The sequence below is a fragment of the Pleurodeles waltl genome, chromosome 2_1 (assembly GCF_031143425.1).
Source record: "Pleurodeles waltl isolate 20211129_DDA chromosome 2_1, aPleWal1.hap1.20221129, whole genome shotgun sequence".
Lineage (NCBI taxonomy): Eukaryota > Metazoa > Chordata > Amphibia > Caudata > Salamandridae > Pleurodeles > Pleurodeles waltl.
In genome coordinates this window covers 639,207,120-639,229,943 of record NC_090438.1, presented here as the reverse complement: position 1 = coordinate 639,229,943, position 22,824 = coordinate 639,207,120, and the positions used below count along the sequence as shown (strand labels likewise).

The 22,824-nt window shown below is 43.5% G+C and overlaps 1 protein-coding gene across 3 annotated transcripts in view; it reads left to right on the top strand.

The window, feature by feature from the left end:
• Positions 1-22,824, top strand: part of C2_1H7orf57 (chromosome 2_1 C7orf57 homolog) — a 238,286-nt gene that overhangs the window by 45,581 nt on the left and 169,881 nt on the right. For 2 of the 3 annotated variants that reach the window (XM_069216108.1, XM_069216123.1), the window contains exon 2: positions 4,036-4,091. In XM_069216108.1, the coding sequence (XP_069072209.1) occupies positions 4,043-4,091 (49 nt within the window). In that variant the 5' untranslated portion in view covers positions 4,036-4,042. Of the gene's footprint in view, positions 1-3,088; positions 3,112-4,035; positions 4,092-22,824 lie in introns of those variants that run through there. The other variant, XM_069216116.1, reaches the window with a different exon arrangement.

Sequence of the window (22,824 nt, the reverse complement as noted above, 5' to 3'; positions counted from 1 at the left end):
ATTTTGTGTCCTGCTTACCAGCAAACGTATATGTTTATAAACTTTTATTCCTAACAGTGTTAATTTGACAATATATTGCACTATTATACCGTGCAGCCTGTCTTGCCATTTCTCTGCATGCCAAGGATACCATGAAATAGCCGGTTTGTTATTGGTTCGGTAATCTCTTTGGGGACATTAACGAGCTACTTTAAAGCTAGTCTGTGAGCAGGTAAGCCTTGCAGATTTAAACTATAAATAGGCACAGCTACTGTGTTGCAGGCATTAATTCTCATGTGGTATTTCGTATCTCCAAAATAGTTAATATGCAGCAGATGAGTAGAACTTTTGTAAATATTATTTATCATTTGTTATTACTAATAGTGATTGGGTTGTATGACTTAACAACGCATGCATTTACAGCGCATGCCTTTACCACATAACTGTTACGATACAGCGCTTTCACCCCACATTGCCCAGGCCTTTACCACGCATATGCCTTTAGTACACATTTACAATGCAAGGTAAGCATTTATAAGGTAAGTGAAAACCATATATGTATGTGTTAACATTTAAAGTTTATTTTAGAGAGAAAAAACATAAATCATTTAACATAATACAAAATACAATACAACATTCCATAAAATACAGTCCATGATTCCATTCCACATTTAAAAAGTACATCTTGAAAATACCTAATTCATTTGTAGTTCTGAAAATATTAAATGCTTCATTTAATCTACCTCTGTTCTGCCAGGCACACAGTAAATATCTGGAAACAGCAAAAAATATCTGCACAGTGTTATCAGTTCTTAAAATCCACATGGACTCTAAATAATGTCTTACACCCAACAGGTGACATATAGGAATTAACCAAGTCTTCCTTAGATGGTAATATGTTGGACAAAAGAGCATACAATTCTGTTCAGATTCAGGACACAAGTTACAAGAAGGACAAGTAAATGGAATAGCAGTCCTCTGCCATCTACTACATAATGCATTGACCAGCAGAACCCGCTTGCCTGTGGTGGTTCTGTGCGTTCCATAAATATTTCTTATTCCAGATCCTATTCAGAATTAAGAAAGCTATCTGTCACTCTGCCTACTGATGACTAAACCACCCATCCCTCATGTACCTGTAGCCAATACCTTTGTTTTATTTGGCCCAGCATTTCATTGGTTATCTGGGTTATCCCAAGGCTTGTTCATGTCTTGCCTATACACCCAATATCTTATGCTATTAAAAGTTATGGATCCATGCTTATCTAGCTTTTTTGGATTAGCAAATGCCTGTTTATAAGGTGCCCTATCTCCAACGTCTAAGCCAATACACGTGAGGCTTGAGTTTGGCTGTATCCACTATATTCCTTAGGCCCAAGTCTAAGCACATAGATATTAGTGGGGTACTCTGTGGCCTCTTAAGGATAGATCAAATAAACATATTCTGAATTTTCACCCAACACTTGATTTTATCAAAAAATCGTATTGCCGCATCCTACAGTGCTGCACCAAGATCTCTTGCACTGTAGATCTCTAAAGCAGGAAATATTGGTTGTAAATTAGATGCATGCAATTTCTTCACAACTGGTGACCGTGTGTGTTGCAGTGCCATTTTAGTTATCATTATCTGAGGGAACAATCCCATTTTACTCTCAATCCGGACTCCCATATGATCAAACTCCCTGACTTGTTCTTGGCAAGAAAATCCCATCTTCACCTTCCATCTGAAGGATCTATGCAGACAAAAAGCCATATATACATATATTACTTTGTTTAAACAAATTGGGGGGAACCCCACCAAACACACAATTTTTTTAATTACCCTTACCGTCCCACACTCCTCCCACCTCTAAACCCTACGGACACTCTTTCCTCGCAATACTCCTACCCACCAGTAAACCATAAAATCACTGTTACTACCCAATAACATTACCCACCCCTTAAAGAACCTCACCATCCAATACCCCTGCACACCCCAAACCCTAAAGACACCCTTACCACCCAATACACATCCTTAACCCTTAAATAGTTATATAAATACACATATATATATATATACACACTGAGAAAGAATTACAGATTACTACATGTATATATTTGCAGCAAATGCAATTGCCACATCTATGTGAGCTGGAAGTGTGGATAACCAAGCTCGTTCCACTTTGTCTCCTTTCTTGCTGTCATCATACAATGCAGTGCCATTAGGACTCAAAATTGTTCTGCGTGTGGGCGCCGTAGTGTATACTATTACTGGCTTGGGAGGTAGACTTTCTTTCAGATCTGTGTCTAGACTTAAAATACCCCAATGCTTACTTAGACAATAGTTTACTTTCTTTTATGTGGTAATGAATCTTAGAGTTCTAATCTCAGTGGTTTTATTTTTGATTTGGTCTCTGAGAAGTTCTTCTCTTGTGATATTTTGTACTCCCTTTCTTGCTTTGTGTATTACTTGTCTCTCATATCCTCTTGTTCCAAATCTTTCTGAAATGTTACTGGTCTCTTAAGTTGGCAGTATAAGACGAAGTAAAATCTTATTAGTTTGAGTATGATTGTAGAAACTATATATAGGTTAGAAACAAGATGTACAATTTCAATATATAATTGTGTGCATTATACTTGCCAGCACTGGCTGGTATGAGTGTGCTGAGAGTTGTTCATGTGGTAGGCATTTTTCCTGATACCCACAAGTGTGTATGTATGTGTACAAATATATATATATATATATATATATATATATATATATATGCCTTTACAATGTATGTGTTTACATTGCAAGGTAAGTATATTATAAGATTAGTGTGTGTGTATATACATACACACTCACACACCCACACACTAATCTTATATATACTTACCTTGCACTTGCAATGTAAACACCTACATTGTAAGGGTATATTCGTGGTAAAGGATTGTGTGGCAAAGGCATTGCGTGGTTAATGCTTTGCGTGGTAATGGATGCTTGGAAAAGGCATCACATTATAATGCTCTTTCTGTAAAGGCTGTTTTGGAGTGATAGTCGCAGTCAACATTTCAATTATTTTTTGTTTTTAGAATAGTAAATCTATGGTGTTACCATATTCAGTTGAAGAACTACACAGCACCACAGGAAAGTACAATTTCTTTCTATTGTTTGTAAGTAGCTTTTTGTAAAGAATTACTTATCTCTCTCCTTGAGTAAGGACATACATAATTCTGAGAATTAACATTCTTGCTCTTCCATTTAGGTGGATTGTCCAAATGTGGATTCTAGTTTTTTGCCACTGAAAATAAATTAGCTATGTCACATTTTTGTTGTGGTAAAGGCTTTTCCAAGTGACAACATGAAAAGCCAATTTGGATACTGTATGAGATCATAAAGCCATACATGGAAGGGAATTGATATTGATCACCTTTTCCAGTGGTCCCATAATCCATATTTGTTGATGGGCAAGACCACCATGCCTTCCCAGACTTGAAGTTTTGCTTGATACAGCTTGGTAATGATGTCTATTTACTTGAGCTCCACTTTTTCAAACTTTCAAGATCTACTGATTGTAGAAAAGGGTATGCTTTAAATAGGGAAGTGTATTCTTTGGCATGGTGTTGATGTTTTCCTGAATAGAAGGCAGTAAGTGTAGGTTCAAATTGTGGTATCTCAGACTAAAACTTGAGTTTGATTATCTAGCATTTTATGGGGGGTGTACTGCTTAATATTTGCTCTTAGCATAGTAAAAGGATCACACTGTCACTGACTGACAGGCAGAGCAATTTGTAAACCTTGTATTCACTTGTCACCCTGTTACTCTGATGTTTCTTCAGTTCATAGCCAGCACAACATACTGGCTGGGCCCTTGTTTGGAGTTATAGTAGGTTTCTGTTGCAGCTTGCATATACATTGTGCATATATGTATGATTCTTCTAGTTTCTGATTGATAATACTACATTATCTTATAACTGAGTATAGCACAAGTAATCAAGAACAGTGCAATGTAACCTGAAAGCTGCTTCAAACTTGCATATTGCAAATATTGCTGCTGTTTAAATGTGTGTTAATTATTCTTGTTTCCATTGGGAAAGGTGCACGATGAGACAAGTAAATAAAGAGGCAACCCCAAGCCGATACGCTACTAGTGGTAAGTATTTAATCTTAATTTTAAAAATGTGCGTTAAATAAGCATGTTATCCTACTGTATTTACAGAATGGGTTATCTATTTTATTATTGTTTTCGACTGGTGTTTTTGTATGTATGTATCCTAAAGGTGGAAATAAATAAAAATTAAGTCACTCATTTCATAAGAGGGTAACTAGGAAAAAGGTTTCCTCTATTATTGGATTTATAATTAACTTATATGAGGTGCACTTCTTATTAGGCCCCGGGAGGTATTATAAAAGACGCTTAAGAGTCCAACATTTGTGACCCATAGCAAAAGAATACAGAAGTCCCCGAACCATTGAAATTACAAGTGCATGGGAAAAGTGAAATTGCAGCACACACAAAACAAATACACTTAAGCTGTCTCTTGTGCAATCATAACCAACTCTTTAATTGTTAAATGAACTCTGAATTTTGTTTTTTATTCTTTAATGTAAATACATTTCAACACATTCCCCTTTCGCAGCTTATATACAATAGAGACAAATTATGTTGTAATACATACATCCTCTGCTGTGTTTTATGTCCTTCTCCAGTATTGGATCCTTCATAGATTCACATGCTTGAATCATTCTCTGTCATCGAATCGGGAGTCCCACGGTACCATAATAAAGCAGTATATATATATGTCACTATCATAGGCTATAATGGCAATGAAGAGTCAGTTTAATAGCCTATCTATGACATTTTTGAAAAAGGACCAAACTTGAACTATAACCAGTCAGGCGACAGCACTCTCTAGAATTTTGCCAACAGAGGCTGAGTCCATCAGATTTTCTACCACATGTCGTGTGAAGGGAGTCTTCCTGTGCACTGCTCAGTTCTTCAGCTATTACTTCTTTTTGGATCATCCAAGGTTATATCTCATGTTTCATTTCTCTAACCCTAGCACTAATATGTCAGAGTAGCAGAAAACAAGGTAAAGGACTACAAAATATGTCTAACCTTTTCCTCAAAAACTCTCACGTTCTGAGAGATGAGGCTATTCTTATTGGGACTGCAGAATTTTAAATCTATCACTTATGATGAGGAGAGTGCGAATTCCTTCATCTCACAGGAGAGGTCAAAGGGAGAGGTTGCGCCAAGGGTCTCCATAAGGCATGCAGAAAAGCCATAAAAAGACTTACTATGAGTCTTCATAAGGCACTTTGAGAGAACATTGAAAAAAACCAGACCCTCAACTTCCCTCTCAACACTGTCTACAACAGCTCTCATCTGCGAAGGGCCTCATCTATGAAGGGCTCATCTACGGATGGCCTCACCTGTGACGGCCTCATCTACGAAGGGCCTCATCTACGGATTACCTCATTTACGATGGCTTCATCTGTGATGGTCATCTACGACAGCCTCATCTATGGTGGTCGTCTACGACAGCCTCATCCAGGATGGTCGTCTACGACAGCCTCATCTATGATGGTTGCCTACGACAGCTTCATCTACGTTGTTCGTGTACGAAGGTCATCAGCGGTGGCCTCATCTACGACGGTAGCCTATGAGAGCCTCATCTAGACGGTCACCTACAACAGCCTCATCTAGACGGTCACCTACAACAGCCACTTCTATGATGTTTGTAAGTGACAGCCTCATTCGTCTATGACGGTTGTCTTTGATGACGGCCTTGTCTGCAATGATCTAGTCTGTGACCACGTCTACGATGGCCTCGTTCATGTCTGGATTGGTTATGACGGCCTCATCTATGACTGCATCCACTACATTAGGCTCGTCTGCGACAAAGGCCTCATCAACGACAAACATTGTTGACATCAGCCTAGTCGTTTACATCCACCTCGTCCACATTGATGACAATACAAACGAAAATGAAGACATGTAATCGTGAACATGAACAAATCACACATAATTCAAGATAACTTAATGTCAAGAATCAAGGGGACTAATGTGAGCATGCCTACAACAGTCAGCAATATATGGAGAGGCAATATGTCGAGCAATTGCACCACTCCGCCTCCAACTTCAGAGCATATAGCTCTAGTATTAGACCTACAGGGCATTTTACACCCACCACTGGTGGATCCCCCGGCCAGATGAATTTTGGTGGCTTCCACACCCTTTGGGAGCAAGAGACCAAACACCTCCAGCTTCCAATAGCAAACAATCAAACACCTCCAGCTTCCAATAGCAAACAAGCAATCAGTTTGTTTTTTCTTTGTCATTTACTGGCAGTTTTGTGCAGGTATAACCACCGGATGTAGTCGGACATGGCCACATACATAAAATGTCTGCCGAAAGACAGAAAAGACAGAAACAAAAAGACAAAAAAAGATGCTGCATGGAGGCAAAATGTCCTCATCAGACAACATAGGTTGCACTATAGGTATAGCTTGAATAGAATTCCCACAACTGGCTGGGTAAGTGGTCCTTGGAAACCAAGGTTGATTCAAGGCCACAACATGTATAATCTGAGGTGCAAATATAGCTAATATTTTTACCTTACCATGCCGATGCTCTGTTTGGCAAGCACGTCGACAACGCCTTGCAAGAAGTCAAGGCTGACTCTGACACTGCAAGATCTTTTGGCACATCACATTTTCAAAAGAAACACTCTTTAGAGGGCCTTGCAAAATACACTTATCACTATCAAGGAGGATACCAGAGGTATCTAACTTATCAACCCTCTCAGTAACCCTAGGCTAGCTTACCTTCAGTGACAACATTCTGGTGCTGTTTACTCCATCCTGTGGGAGAAACCATTCCCATTTTTTTTTCATCTACGGCGGAAAATAGCATCAGACAAACAAATTCTGGATCTTATCACATATAGACATATGTTTCAGTTCACTCAGATTTTGCCAACAACTCCTCCAAAACGAGGGCTCCCACCTCATCTCCTTCGGAAGGGAGTGCTAGCTTCGTTAACCAAAGGTTCCATAGAGACATGCCCACATTCTCAGCAAGGAACAGGCTTTTATCATTTTTTTTTTCTTCTTCTCATAAACACGAAAACAGAGGAGTGGCAATCCATCAAAGACCCCCGGAAATTAAACAAGTATTTCCTGAAACAACCCTTTTACGTGGTCACCCTCACCTATTGCTCATGACAGCTCAGAATTTACAGGATTCATGCTTTCTCATTCCCACCCACTCATCAGAGTTTTTCCATGTGGCTGCAAATCAGCTTTTTTTCAGGAAGGATGGTCATTGGGTATTCTCCTACTTCGACAACTAGTTTATAAAAGCAACAACGACATTTCAAGCGTCCAAGGGCACAGTAGCCTGCCTGAAGTTGTTTCACAAACTAAATCTTCTTGTCAATTATCAAAGATCATCTACTCCTCCATCCAAGAAGATACTGTTCCTGGGCCTCCACACTAGATGCTGTCCAAAACAAAGACTTTCTATTCCAAAACAAGCAACAAAGGATGTAAGAGCTGGTTTTAAAAAAAAAAAAAAATAAAATCTGAGCATCTACTCAGTTATGATCAATTTGATCCCTCTTGCATACCTGAAAATGAAAGCCTTACAGGACCAGCTGCAAAAACAATAGATTTAATCAAGCGATTCATTCGAGGCCCTGGTGAATTTCACACAGGTATGATGGAAACTCTAGCCTGGTGGTCCCAGACTACAGATGCTTCTCTGGAAAGTTGGGGCAGTCATCTACAGAACCTGCAAATTCAAGGCAAGTGGTCTCCTCTCCATAAGTATACATATCAATCACCTAGAGCTCAAAGCCATCTACTCACTCTTCAAACTTTCCTGCCAATGATAGCAGAGCATTGGTGTTGGCACGAACAATACCGCCATCATGCAATATGTGAATTAACAAAGCGGCACAAGATCACTGGCGCTGTCCAAGAAAGATCAGGTAATCGGAAGCTGGCTAATAACACACATATTAACTCTTCAGGCTGAACATGTTCCCTGGACTAGAAAACTTAATAGCAGACATGCTAAGCAAAACTGGAAATAGCCTCCACAAATGGGAGTTTGATCAGCCGGCTCCAAGTATGATCCTCTCATTCTGATTGCAACCAGTTCTGCATCCCTTTGCAACAAATGAAAACCCCTAATGCTAGTTCTATGCAAGTTGACATCCACAACCAGGATTGTGGGGGAATGCTTTTCCACAGATGGTACTGGATCTATGCCTACCCTTCTCGCCAATACCTTTAATACCAAAGGTTCACACCAAGGGGAAAACTGAGCAATGTTGTCTCATCCTCACAGCCCCGAGGTGGGCCACTTAGCATTGGTATACAGAGCTTCTCCTGCTATTGGAATACAGCCACATTCACCTAGCAACATTCTGTAAACATTTGACGATGAACTAGTGGCATGTCCTTCGTCCTGACCTGACCTGTCTCCTCTTAAGCGCACGGCTCCTAAATTGCATAAATTCAAAGATCTCAATACTCCTCAGGACTGCAGGTGTATTCTCTGCAAGTCAAGATGGAAGCCACGATAAAGACATGGAAATGTTAATAGAAACATTTCTGCCTATGGCACCAGAAATCAAACCTACATCCTCTACTAGCATTAGATGGCAAATAACTACCCTATCTCCTCTCACTAGGTCAGTCACAATTGGTACGTGCGTCCATTAAGGTGTAGTGTTTGCAGTAATATCAAGGTAAAGATGCTCATCACATCTTCTCTTTCTACTCTTGCAGAATCATCAAACAATTAAAAAAATAATAATTCAGAGGTTTTTCCTCCTGCACGGGCTCTTTCCCTGGACTGGCACCTGAACATAGTTCTGTTTCTACTCATGAAGAATTCAGTCAAACCCATTCACAGAGCACTCATCATATTTCTCACATGGAAGGTCGCCTTGTTACTAGCGCTCACTCAGACAAGTAGCGTAGAGAATATACAGACTTTCACAACTCAAGAACCTTCTTGCACCTCACAGGCAACTTAGTACTTATCTGAACCAATCCAAAGATTTAGTCCTAAGGTTCCTTCGGATTTTGCCTCAATGAACCTATAATATTACAGGGTTTCTTCCCGAATTTAACATCACCAGCTGAGAGGTCATACTTTAGGTATCACGTAAAATCTAAAATTCTACTTACTTTGCAGTAATCAACTTATAAGAACTGTCCAACTCAGATGAACACACTTGTAAGGGTGCTCCAGTCGCAATGGCAACCATAGCTCAATGAATTTCAGCTGCATTCCAGTTCTGCCTCTCAAAGACCAGCAAGCCCTTCACTGAGACAACTAGGGCACACTTAACTAGGGCAGTTTCCACTACTACTTTGTTTCCGGAAGTGTCTCTGGAGAAGATATGTCGCGCTGTGACTGGGAAAGGTGTGCATATAATTCATGCAGCATTATTACCTGGAATCGGCACAGCGCAGTGATGCTGTGGTTAGACAGGTTTTACTACACCACTTATTTCAATAAAATTTCAATAAGAGGAGCCTCTTTTGGTTCCTATGTTGATGTATTCATGCACATTTGAATGTATGATATATATATATATATATATTAAATTGTATATGAATGTTTTATATATATATATATTTTCTAACCACCATCTGCTACTTGCACTAATACTATAATACTGTAAGATATACCAATACAGCAACTGCTTGCTATTCTGATTCAAGCATGTGAATGTATGAAATATCCAATACTTGAGAAGAAAATAAGTTACTTACCTGTAACTGCGGTTCTCCAATATTGGTATCTTTCATAGATTCACATGCAACCCACCCTCCTCCGCGGAGAAACCGTTCTTATAGTTTTATAGCTCGGGATTATTTATTCCCACTTGTGCTTGAAAATTGGAGGGACTCCGCCTCTGTTGGGAGTATTCTAGAGGGTGCTATCTCCTGATTGGTTATAGCTCAAGTTTGGTCATTTTTTTAAAAGGACATAAACAGGCTTTTAAACTGACTCCTCATTGCCATTATAGCCTATGATAGTGATATATATATACAGGGAGTGCAGAATTATTAGGCAAATTAGTATTTTGACCACATCATCCTCTTTATGCATGTTGTCTTACTCCAAGCTGTATAGGCTCGAAAGCCTACTACCAATTAAGCATATTAGGTGATGTGCATCTCTGTAATGAGAAGGGGTGTGGTCTAATGACATCAACACCCTATATCAGGTGTGCATAATTATAAGGCAACTTCCTTTCCTTTGGCAAAATGGGTCAAAAGAAGGACTTGACAGGCTCAGAAAAGTCAAAAATAGTGAGATATCTTGCAGAGGGATGCAGCACTCTTAAAATTGCAAAGCTTCTGAAGCGTGATCATCGAACAATCAAGCGTTTCATTCAAAATAGTCAACAGGGTCGCAAGAAGCGTGTGGAAAAACCAAGGCGCAAAATAACTGCCCATGAACTGAGAAAAGTCAAGCGTGCAGCTGCCACGATGCCACTTGCCACCAGTTTGGCCATATTTCAGAGCTGCAACATCACTGGAGTGCCCAAAAGCACAAGGTGTGCAATACTCAGAGACATGGCCAAGGTAAGAAAGGCTGAAAGACGACCACCACTGAACAAGACACACAAGCTGAAACGTCAAGACTGGGCCAAGAAATATCTCAAGACTGATTTTTCTAAGGTTTTATGGACTGATGAAATGAGAGTGAGTCTTGATGGGCCAGATGGATGGGCCCGTGGCTGGATTGGTAAAGGGCAGAGAGCTCCAGTCCGACTCAGACGCCAGCAAGGTGGAGGTGGAGTACTGGTTTGGGCTGGTATCATCAAAGATGAGCTTGTGGGGCCTTTTCGGGTTGAGGATGGAGTCAAGCTCAACTCCCAATCCTACTGCCAGTTCCTGGAAGACACCTTCTTCAAGCAGTGGTACAGGAAGAAGTCTGCATCCTTCAAGAAAAACATGATTTTCATGCAGGACAATGCTCCATCACACGCGTCCAAGTACTCCACAGCGTGGCTGGCAAGAAAGGGTATAAAAGAAGGAAATCTAATGACATGGCCTCCTTGTTCACCTGATCTGAACCCCATTGAGAACCTGTGGTCCATCATCAAATGTGAGATTTACAAGGAGGGAAAACAGTACACCTCTCTGAACAGTGTCTGGGAGGCTGTGGTTGCTGCTGCACGCAATGTTGATGGTGAACAGATCAAAACACTGACAGAATCCATGGATGGCAGGCTTTTGAGTGTCCTTGCAAAGAAAGGTGGCTATATTGGTCACTGATTTGTTTTTGTTTTGTTTTTGAATGTCAGAAATGTATATTTGTGAATGTTGAGATGTTATATTGGTTTCACTGGTAATAATAAATAATTGAAATGGGTATATATTTGTTTTTTGTTAAGTTGCCTAATAATTATGCACACCTGATATAGGGTGTTGATGTCATTAGACCACACCCCTTCTCATTACAGAGATGCACATCACCTAATATGCTTAATTGGTAGTAGGCTTTCGAGCCTATACAGCTTGGAGTAAGACAACATGCATAAAGAGGATGATGTGGTCAAAATACTCATTTGCCTAATAATTCTGCACTCCCTGTATACTGCTTTATTATGGTACCGTGGGACTTCCACTTCGACAACGGGGAATGATTCAAGCATGTGAAACTATCAAAGATACTAATAGTTGAGAACCGCAGTCATAGGTAAGTAACTTATTTTCTTTTACGCCTGCATACCATCTTGAAGCAATGTAATGTAGCACTTTCACTGGGGTGAATAATCAGTAATCCAAGATAAAAAATGTGAACAAATTAAACCTTCAAGAAATTGTATGTATAATACTCTATTCTTCGCTATGGTTTGTGATACTTTCTGAACAGGTTACAAAAAATGCTTTTTAGCCCTGGGGGTCCCTTTGGGACCCCAGTGCGAGAGCTAAGGGGTTAGGGTGTTCATACCCTGGCTTCTTTTGTATTTTTTATTCTTTTTTTTTCTGGGACTTGGCTCAAGCCAAGTCCCAAGATGGCTGCCAACACTTCCAGGTTTGAAGTGTTGGCAGCCAGTCAGATCTCAGCACTAGATCGGGAGGGAATGAGAACCCTTTGCGTCCCTAGACATAAACATTTTTCTCAAAAGCTACTTATGCAAGGGGAATGGAGAATCCTACAACTGAATTTATGAGTGTAAAGTTATTATAGTAAATTTCCAACTGTTTGTCAAGATCTTTGCCATGTGGCCAGGCTATTCTTATAGGAAAATTTAGGGAAATTCAATAACGTCTATATTTAATTGAAAAAAAAAAAATCCATTTAAAAAAAAGTAAAATAGTTTCCCCTAAATAATATTAGCCTAGAATTAAATAAAGAATAAGATACAGTGCACTACTTCCTAAAATTAACTTTGTTTTAATTTTTAAATTACCTTAAATAGATTAGTTAATTTTAAAAATAATATTTTTGAACACTATTTTAAAATGAATATCACTAACCCTCATTTACAATTTTTTCTTTACTTTGTAACAAACGTGGTCATAAGTTATATTTTTGATTCTTTTAAAAAATGTGTAGACCTATACTAAGTTAAAGGAAAATGTAGTTTATTTTAAATTTGTTTTATTAAATTAAAAATAACAAAATGGAGCATTATTTATACTCGTGTTTATAAACTTTTATATATTTTATTGTTATTATATGATAACATACACAGTTGTAAAGGAAATAATGTAAAATAAATGTAATTAATTATGTATACATATATGTGTGTGTGTGTATATATAAATATATAATTAATTTAATTTATTTTACATTATTTCCGCTGCACCGTTAATGCTGTAGCCTGCTCTCATTGTTTTCTATGTGAGCAGCACAGTGGTTGGCTGGTTTGCCATATTGTAATTGTATTTATATATCGCTTACTACCACTGACGAGGCGTTGAAGCACTTTTCCGCAAGTAGCACTCTACTCCAGAACCCAAAGGATTATTCGTGGATTAGTATAGGGAAATATAAATTGTTAATTTAAGCAGTGAATATGTGAGTCTGTTCGTTTTTTTTTTTTTTTACTTTATTTTTAATATATGCGTAATAAACAGGCACAACAAGCATACAGGTAATCTGAAAAGCTTTAATGAACTAATCAGGCACATACAAATAGAATTGCATTGGAGGCACAGTTGATCCAAGTACAGGCATATATAATATTCAGAAGAGTAAGCCACACCGCGCCCCCAGCAAGGCAAAGCTGCAGACTGCCACCAGTGTGCATAAAAGGGGGAGACCAACACTCTCACATGCTCATACCGGCAGGCAAAACATCAGTGAGCTTTAATCAGGAGGCCCAACTGCACTAGTGACAAGGTAATCTCTTAGAGGGTGCCATATATCTTTAGGTCGAGATGTGGGGCCTGCATTAAAGCAATATACTTTGCTGGTGGTGTCACAATAAATCACATCTTTCAATCAATGTAACTCTTTATAGCTAAATTTACTTCTCCATCCCATTCTGCGTTTAGCTAGCAGCCGTGCCATAGCGATAAATGTGCAAATGCCCTTTGGAACATTTTTAACATAACCCAATAAGGCCCTCAGGGGGTCGGGGTCAAAAATAGTGGCAGTCATGGTAGATGGAAGTGTGAAAACCTGTGCTCAGTATTGTTGAATGACTGGGCATGTCAAGACAAGGTGTGTAATATCTGCATGATCTGCACTGCATGTAGGGCAGTGATGTGAATGGGTAGGGTCTATTCCAGCTAGGCTATGCAGAGTGGTCTATGCATGTTGTAAAAATGATAATGCAGTAGCTTGTGACACTGGCTAGGGGAAACAGGCTTGGTCTGCTCACAGCATTATTGCCAAATTTTAGCAGGCATAGAGTGTCCTAAGTCCTGTTCCTATGCAGCAATGACTTTACTAGTACAGTCTGGGTGCAGCATGACACTAGCTTGGTATATTTTGTAAACAAGCTGCATCCTCTTAGTGGAATTGATGACTAGTGTCAGCACAGGAAATTCATCCATTTCCAACAGGAATGACAGTAGCTGGTCTATCAATGTAGTCGCCACAGTATGAAGTAGTCCATGTAGGTGGTTTCACCAAAACGAGTGTCGGTGGCCTGTGTGATGATGCGTCCGTCCATGAATGGATCCCCTAGTATGTTTAAGTGAAGGGCTATTAATGTACACTGCACTATCTTCTCCCATGAGAGAGGTAGTCATGGATTGTGCAGCAGAGGGACTGCTCTGGAATAGAGTACACTCCCACCCAAGCAGCACCTGAGCTTTTCCCAGGCCCAGCAAGTCATCAACAGGGTCTGAATGTCCGCAGGGTCTCTTGGCAAACCTAGGTGAAGGAGGGTAAAGAGTGGGGAATCCTTGGTCTGGTGCCTCTCTGGCACCACATAGGACAGGCTGGCATCCGGATGATACCAGTGATATGCAAATTGGCACTGTGCCACAAGGAAATAGAGTTGTAAATCCAACACTCCGAATCCCCCTATCATAAGGAAGTGTTAAAGTACCCCACCTGATCCAGAGGTGGCAGCCATCCCAGATCAACCTTGTCAGGAGGCTGTTTACTGTGGCAAAAAAGCCATTCATCAGAGGGATGGTAATGTTACTGAACAGATATAGAAATCGGGACAGAACCAATAGCAATTCTGCCTGCCATAGAGAGCGGCAGCTTAATCCAGCATTAAATTTGTGTGGTGAGACATTCCACAGCCGGTCTGTAGTTTAAGCACACCACCATCCCTTTATGCTGGTGCAGAGTGATGACTAGATAGCTAGTTATCTCATCACACCAGGCTGGGGGTATTACAGCCAACAGCACTCTGTAGAATCAGGGTGGGGTAATAACTCCAATTTAGACCAGCTAATGGAGAGACAGAACAGGCTCCCCCTCTCCATACTTCTGTGCCTGCACATATTTATCCAGGTATGCCACCTCTCTGCCTGCAAGGTCGAGAAAATCAGCTATCAGCTTGCCGGTGTTGCGAATTCCCATGACCTCATGATGTGCTAGCCCGATCAGTGTCAAGGAGTTCTTTCTCTATAGGACCAAGAGGGGTATGGATGTTGTGTAGGATCCCTGCATGCTTGGAGGTGCTAGCCCCATTGATATAGTCCTTGAGGGTCTCCCACAGTGACGTGGGTTTTGACGTATCCAGTATTAAGAGCAAAATATTCCTGAATTAAGTCTTGTAGCTCCGACCAAAAGATTAGATCAAATAGAGGCTTGCTTAGAAAGCGCCAATTACTGCGATGGACCTCGTGCAGAGGGGAGCCGCAGCACCAACCTCACAGGGGCATGATCGGATAGACTACAGGGAAAATGCTCCATGTCAGAGATCCAATTAACAGCGCCAGTGGAGCAGAACCAGTAATATGTTCGGGTTCACACGTCGCATATGGCAGAGTAAAAGGTGTAAGCATCAGCTGAGGTGAAATATAGGCGCCAGACATCAGAGAGCCCAAATGTTTCTATGATATCACAGAAGACTCGCCGGGTGCCAACCTGGGGTCACATTGTGTCCCCCGATGGATTGAGCACCACATTCAGTTTCACCCTAACTAGCAGCTCTGTTTCTGTCAGTAGAGCAGAAACTGTATGATAAAAGTCAGTGGTGTCAACATTGGGTGCATAGATGTTAACCAACATTGCATTCAGACCAGCCAGCACTCCGGCTATGTATCACATATTGCCCATCATCTTAAAACTGGGCTTGTGTGCACACTGGACACGCTTATGGATAAATGTGCATACAACACTGTAATGGGAGCTGTAGTAAGAGAAAAAGCAAAGGTCTCCCCATGTTGAGGGAAAGGGATAGGCGTCCTGAGGCAAGAGGTGAGTCTCTTGAAAAACCTTGACTTTGTGTCTCGCCAAGTTTTAGAGGACCTATTTCCATTTGCGAGGGTTGTTGAGGCCTTGGATGTTCCATGTTCCAGTTTTGTTGCCCTTGCCTCCCTATCAGGTGCCCCCATTACCCAACAAAATGGAAAGACTGATCACTAGGTGATGGGCCTGTGATTCAAAGCAAACACATAACATTTTAACTTAAACATAACTTTGAACTTAGTATCAACCAGTTTGGTATGCACGTCATGGGGTGTCAGTGCCCTGGCAGGCAGCGCCTCTTCTTGTGAAAATCATGTAGAAACATAACAGAGGCAGATATGAAATATGACCAAAAAAATGTTCTCTCTAATGGCCACCAAGCAGAGTACATTAAACAAGTTACATCAGCAGGCCCAAATGGCAAAAGAAACCAGAAGCAGCCATCGCCCACATGAGCAGTCCATGTTCAGACTGCAGGCAGTGAGTCACCCTCCCGGCAGGTGACTAGGTAAGATCGGTCAAGGGTAGAGTGCTGGAAAGTGCTCCCAGCTCTACAATAGTGCTTTCAAAAGTCCACTGCCTCTGCAGGTGTGGTGAAGATCTTAGTCTTTCTCTTGACCTCTATTTTCAGGTGAGGTAGGTATACTGTACTGTATTTGAGTTCCTGCTTGTGAAGAGTGTTCTTCACATCTGCAGACCTGCGCCTTTCTTCCTGCTCTGCCAGCGTGAAGTCAGGATAAAGAGTATGCTGGAACTCTGGAAGGACAGAGGGCTCTGCTCCCTGGCAAGGCGCAGAGCTGTGTCTCGGTCTTAGAAATTGAGCAGGTGTGCTATTAGTGGGTGTGGGGGGCATCTGGGAGCGGCCGGGGCCAAGTGACCTGTGGGCATGCTCCACCAATTATGGTTAGTTCTGCAATCTATAACTCGAGTACAGCCATGCAATCCATGACTTGCACATCAGAGAATGTACTTCACAAAGTGCCTGGCGCACTTTGGTATTACACAGATAGTGCTGATGCACAAATAGCTTCTGATAGAGACTTCTTGCTGCAGATTCCTTACCTTAGAATTTCCTGGCTTCAGCTTGGAATTCAGAATTTTTTGCTGAGCAGTACTCTAGGTGCCCCTTCGGGTGGCGTCGTTCGGATCCGCGTGCGTCGTTCGGATCCACGTGCGTCATTCGGATCCAAGTGCGTCATTCGGATCCACGTGGCATCTTCAGTGTTGTTGTAGCTGTCTGTGATGTCACGGTCGACTATAAAGGCACCACCCCAGCGTGCGTACGTCCGTTCTTTTCCTTCAGTCCGGGATCTAGGTACCCTCTACCTTTTTTGGCAAGCCTTTTTCAAACTTTTTTTGAGTTTTTTCAAAGTCTGTGTAAGATGTCATTGAGGAAGATTGGGTTCAAGCCATGTGGTGCATGCCATCGCGCCATGTTAGTGATGGACCTCCACCAGATATGTCTCTGGTGCCTTGACAAAGACCACAACTTGAAGACATGCTCCGACTGCCAAGTCATGGCCCTGAAAGTTTTCAGAGAGCGTTCTCTGATGCTCATGGTGGCCCGGCAGTCGACGTCAGTTGGTGCGGTCCGGCTCAAGGAGGAGGTTGTGGGACCGCTCCAGGAGCCCTAAGTCCTCTTCTTCACACTCTAGGTCCTCGGGGGAGAGGCACAGAAAGAAGATGTCAAAGAGGACTTCGATTTTGTCACGCCTGTCAGGCCAACGAGGCAACACGTGAACGTCTATGTTCCATGCATGGTTCCGCTGACCTAATGCCAGGGCTGATTTTGCGCCCCCCCCCCCCCCTATCCGGGACCTAGAGCAGCCCCTGCTCAATATAAAGAATTGTTTGCAGCCATATGCCTCATATTTGAGTGTGCTGCCCCCGCTGGTGAGTCTTCAGGCTCTGCTGGGTCAGCAGGGGCCCCATCGAATTCCACGTTGACGGCTTCAGCCCCAACGTCGTTGCGGACTCCAGGATCCGAATCAGAACCGGAATGACGCCAGATGCACACAGTCGACCTCCGGCATCGGTCCCTACGTCGACACCCCCCTGTGACCAACGCTCGCCGGCGCCCAAGTGTGGTGCGCGCCCCATCCTTATTCCGGATGATCCGGAACGATGTTGTACGACGTGGATTCCGACTTCGACGGTGCCGACAGGGCCCAGATCAATGCCTGAGGCTTGTTTCGAACAGCCAGGCACAGTTGAGGAATGGGAGGGGTCTGAGTTCCCCTTAGAATATGGATTGGACAATTTGGACTGGTATGAGTATCTAGGGTAAGCTAGTGGACTGGATACTTCGCCGGATACTGGCATGCTCTCTCTTCCTTCTGTGACTACGGAGGAGGGAGCTGTAGGAGGCTGGACTGGCTTGTAGTGAGTACCAAGGGGTACTTGCACCTTGCACCAGGCCCAGTTATCCCTTATTAGTGTATAGGGTGTCTAGCAGCATAGGCTGATAGATAATGGTAGCTTAGCAGAGCAGCTTAGGCTGAACTAGGAGACGTGTGAAGCTACTACAGTACCACAAGTGTCACTTGCACAATATCATAAGAAAACACAATACACAGTTATACTAAAAATAAAGGTACTTTATTTTTATGACAATATGCCAAAGTATCTTAGAGTGTACCCTCAGTGAGAGGATAGGAAATATACACAAGATATATGTACACAATACCAAAAATATGCAGTATAGTCTCAGAAAACAGTGCAAACAATGTATAGTTACAATAGGATGCAATGGGGACACATAGGGATAGGGGCAACACAAACCATATACTCCAAAAGTGGAATGCGAACCACGAATGCACCCCAAACCTATGTGACCTTGTAGAGGGTCGCTGGGACTATTAGAAAATAGTGAGAGTTAGAAAAATAACCCTCCCCAAGACCCTGAAAAGTGAGTGCAAAGTGCACTAAAGTTCCCCCAAGGACATAGAAGTCGTGATAGATGAATAATGCAGGAAAGACACAAACCAACAATGCAACAACGATGGATTTCCAATCTTGGGTACCTGTGGAACAAGGGGACCAAGTCCAAAAGTCACAAGCAAGTCGGAGATGGGCAGATGCCCAGGAAATGCCAGCTGTGGGTGCAAAGAAGCTTCTACTGGATAGAAGAAGCTGAGGTTTCTACAGGAACGAAAAGGGCTAGAGACTTCCCCTTTGGTGGACGGATCCCTCTTGCCGTGGAGAGTCGTGCAGAAGTGTTTTCCCGCCGAAAGAACGCCAACAAGCCTTGCTAGTTGCAAATCGTGCGGTTAGTGTTTTTGGACGCTGCTGTGGCCCAGGAGGGACCAGGAGGTCGCAAATTGGACCAGGAGGTAGAGAGGACGTCGAGCAAGACAAGGAGCCCTCTTAGCAGCAGGTAGCACCCGGAGAAGTGCCAGAAACAGGCACTACAAGGATGCGTGAAATGGTGCTCACCCGAAGTTACACAAAGGAGTCCCACGTCGCCGGAGACCAACTTAGAAAGTCCTGCAATGCAGGTTAGAGTGCTGTGGACCCAGGCTTGGCTGTGCACAAAGGATTTCCGCCGGAAGTGCACAGGGGCCGGAGTAGCTGCAAAAGTCGCGGTTCCCAGCAATGCAGTCTAGCGAGGTGAGGCAAGGACTTACCGCCACCAAACTTGGACTGAAGAGTCACTGGACTGTGGGAGTCACTTGGACAGAGTTGCTGGATTCGAGGGACCTCGCTCGTCGTGCTGAGAGGAGACCCAAGGGACCGGTAATGCAGCTTTTTGGTGCCTGCGGTTGCAGGGGGAAGATTCCGTCGACCCACGGGAAATTTCTTCGGAGCTTCTAGTGCAGAGAGGAGGCAGACTACCCCCACAGCATGCACCACCAGGAAAACAGTCGAGAAGGCGGCAGGATCAGCGTTACAGAGTTGCAGTAGTCGTCTTTGCTACTATGTTGCAGGTTTGCAGGCTTCCAGCGCGGTCAGCAGTCGATTCCTTGGCAGAAGGTAAAGAGAGAGAACTCGGATGAGCTCTTGCATTCGTTATCTAAAGTTTCCCCAGAGACAGAGACCCTAAATAGCCAGAAAAGAGGGTTTGGCTACCTAGGAGAGAGGATAGGCTACTAACACCTGAAGGAGCCTATCAGAAGGAATCTCTGACGTCACCTGGTGGCACTGGCCACTCAGAGCAGTCCAGTGTGCCAGCAGCACCTCTGTTTCCAAGATGGCAGAGGTCTGGAGCACACTGGAGGAGCTCTGGACACCTCCCAGGGGAGGTGCAGGTCAGGGGAGTGGTCACTCCCCTTTCCTTTGTCCAGTTTCGCGCCAGAGCAGGGCTAAGGGGTCCCCTGAACCGATGTAGACTGGCTTATACAGAATTGGGCACATCTGTGCCCAAGAAAGCATTTCCAGAGGCTGGGGGAGGCTACTCCTCCCCTGCCTTCACACCATTTTCCAAAGGGAGAGGGTGTAACACCCTATCTCAGAGGAAGTCCTTTGTTCTGCCATCCTGGGCCAGGCCTGGCTGGACCCCAGGAGGGCAGATGCCTGTCTGAGGGGTTGGCAGCAGCAGCAGCTGCAGTGAAACCCCAGGAAGGGCAGTTTGGCAGTACCAGGGTCTGTGCTACAGACCACTGGGATCATGGGATTGTGCCAACTATGCCAGGATGGCATAGAGAGGGCAATTCCATGATCATAGACATGTTACATGGCCATATTCGGAGTTACCATTGTGAAGCTACATATAGGTAGTGACCTATATGTTTTGCACGCATGTAATGGTGTCCCCGCACTCACAAAGTCCGGGGAATTGGCCCTGAACAATGTGGGGGCACCTTGGCTAGTGCCAGGGTGCCCTCACACTAAGTAACTTTGCACCTAACCTTTACCAGGTAAAGGTTAGACATATAGGTGACTTATAAGTTACTTAAGTGCAGTGTAAAATGGCTGTGAAATAACGTGGACGTTATTTCACTCAGGCTGCAGTAGCAGGCCTGTGTAAGAATTGTCAGAGCTCCCTATGGGTGGCAAAAGAAATGCTGCAGCCCATAGGGATCTCCTGGAACCCCAATACCCTGGGTACCTCAGTACCATATACTAGGGAATTATAAGGGTGTTCCAGTAAGCCAATGTAAATTGGTAAAATTGGTCACTAGCCTCAGTGAGACAGTTAGTCACTACACAGGTAACACATTCATGCACACTTATGAGCACTGGGGCCCTGGAGAACAGGGTCCCAGTGACACATACAACTAAAACAACATATATACAGTGAAAAATGGGGGTAACATGCCAGGCAAGATGGTACTTTCTTACAGGAGCTTCACATGCCATGGTTGTGCGTAGAGCAGCTGAGGCATTGGACCTAGAATTGCCTACAGTGCCGGTCAGGACTAACATCCTGACCGAGGTGCTTAAGCTGGAGTGTTCCACATCGGAACCGATGTTACCCTTCAACAATGCCCTCATTGATGTCCTGCTGGGGACGTGGTCCAAACCCAGCACAGGTGCTCCTGTAAATAGGACAATAGGCCAACCCCATCGACCAGCTCCTACTGACCCTAGTTTCCTCACCCAACACCCCACCCCAGAGAGCTTGGTGTTTCAGGCCTTCCCTTCTTATGGTGCCTTCCCTTCTTATGGTGCCTTCCCTTCTTATGGTGCCTTCCTTTCCGCTCCCCCAGAAAGGGAATCCAAGAGGCGGGATCAGCTTGGTAAGAAAATGTTTTCTTCCTCCAGCCTGGCACCTCATGCCGATTGGGCCGTTTATCCCATACTTTATGGGATACGGTGCCACAGGTGGTGCCCCAGGTCCCGGAGGGCTTACAGGAAACTCTCACTCAAGCCTTCAAAGATGGGAGAGACGGAGCCAAGTTTGCAATTCGGTGTGGTTTGGACTCGACCGACTTGCTGGGGAGGTCGATATAATCGACAATATCCCTTCGACAAGCCAACCTTATGTGCATGCCCTTTGGTGGCTCATGTCTTTTTGGAGAAAAGGCAGACTCAGCACTTGACCGGGTCAAGGACTCTTGGGCTATGGACAGATCCTTGGGCCTCTCAGTGCCACATAGTCAGCAGTCTGCCTTTAGCCCCTTTCGAGGCTTCGGAAGGGGTGGGGCACTAGGCCACCCCCAAATCAGCCACCATCCTCCATCATCTCAGCATCCAGTGCTAGGACGAGGTTGTGGTACCTTTAGACCCAGAGGGTCTAGCCAGAGGTTGGCCACCACCAGGCCGCCCTCCCCCACAGCATCCAAGTCCTCCCAGTGTGTGATTCTGCAAGACCACACACGTCCAGTTGGAGAAAGGATTCAATTTCATCTACCTCACTGGCGGTCCATAACATCGGACAAATGGGTCTTGCAGATCATACAGAAGGGCTATTCCCTCCCCTTCCAGTCTTTCCCTCCATCTATGCCTCCATTAAAAGAATGAGTGATGGAGGATCACTTAATGTTACTCCATGAGGAAGTTATGGCTCTCTTGGCCAAGGGAGCTGTAGAAAGGGTCTCGATGTCAGAAGTAGGCAATGGTTGTTATTCCTGCTATTTTCTGATTCCTAAAAAGAACAAGGGTCTTCGCCTCATTCTGGATTTGTGGGACGTCAATCTTTTCTCAAAAAGGAGAAATTCAAGATGCTCACGCTTGCTTTGGTTTGTCTGCCCTAGATCAAGGAAACTGGATGGTAGCTTTGGTCTTGCAGGATGTGTATTTTCACATCCATATCCTGCCTGCCCATAGGCGCTACTTGCGGTTCAAGGTGGGCCACCAGCACTTTTAGTTTACTGTGCTCCCCTTCGGTCTCACCAGTGCCCCTCTGGTGTTAACCAAGGTGATGGCGGAGGTTGGGGGTTTCAGTCTTCCAGCTACCTTGAACACTGGCTGTTGAAGAGTCCTATGCCCCAGGCTTTCGTCACCACCTTAAGACTATGGCGGACCTCCTGCATTCGCTGGGGTTCACTATAAATGTGCCGAAGTCACACCTGACTCCCTCTAAGAAGCTCTCTTTCATCGGAGCTGTTCTGGACACAGTGCTATTTCGGGCTTTTCC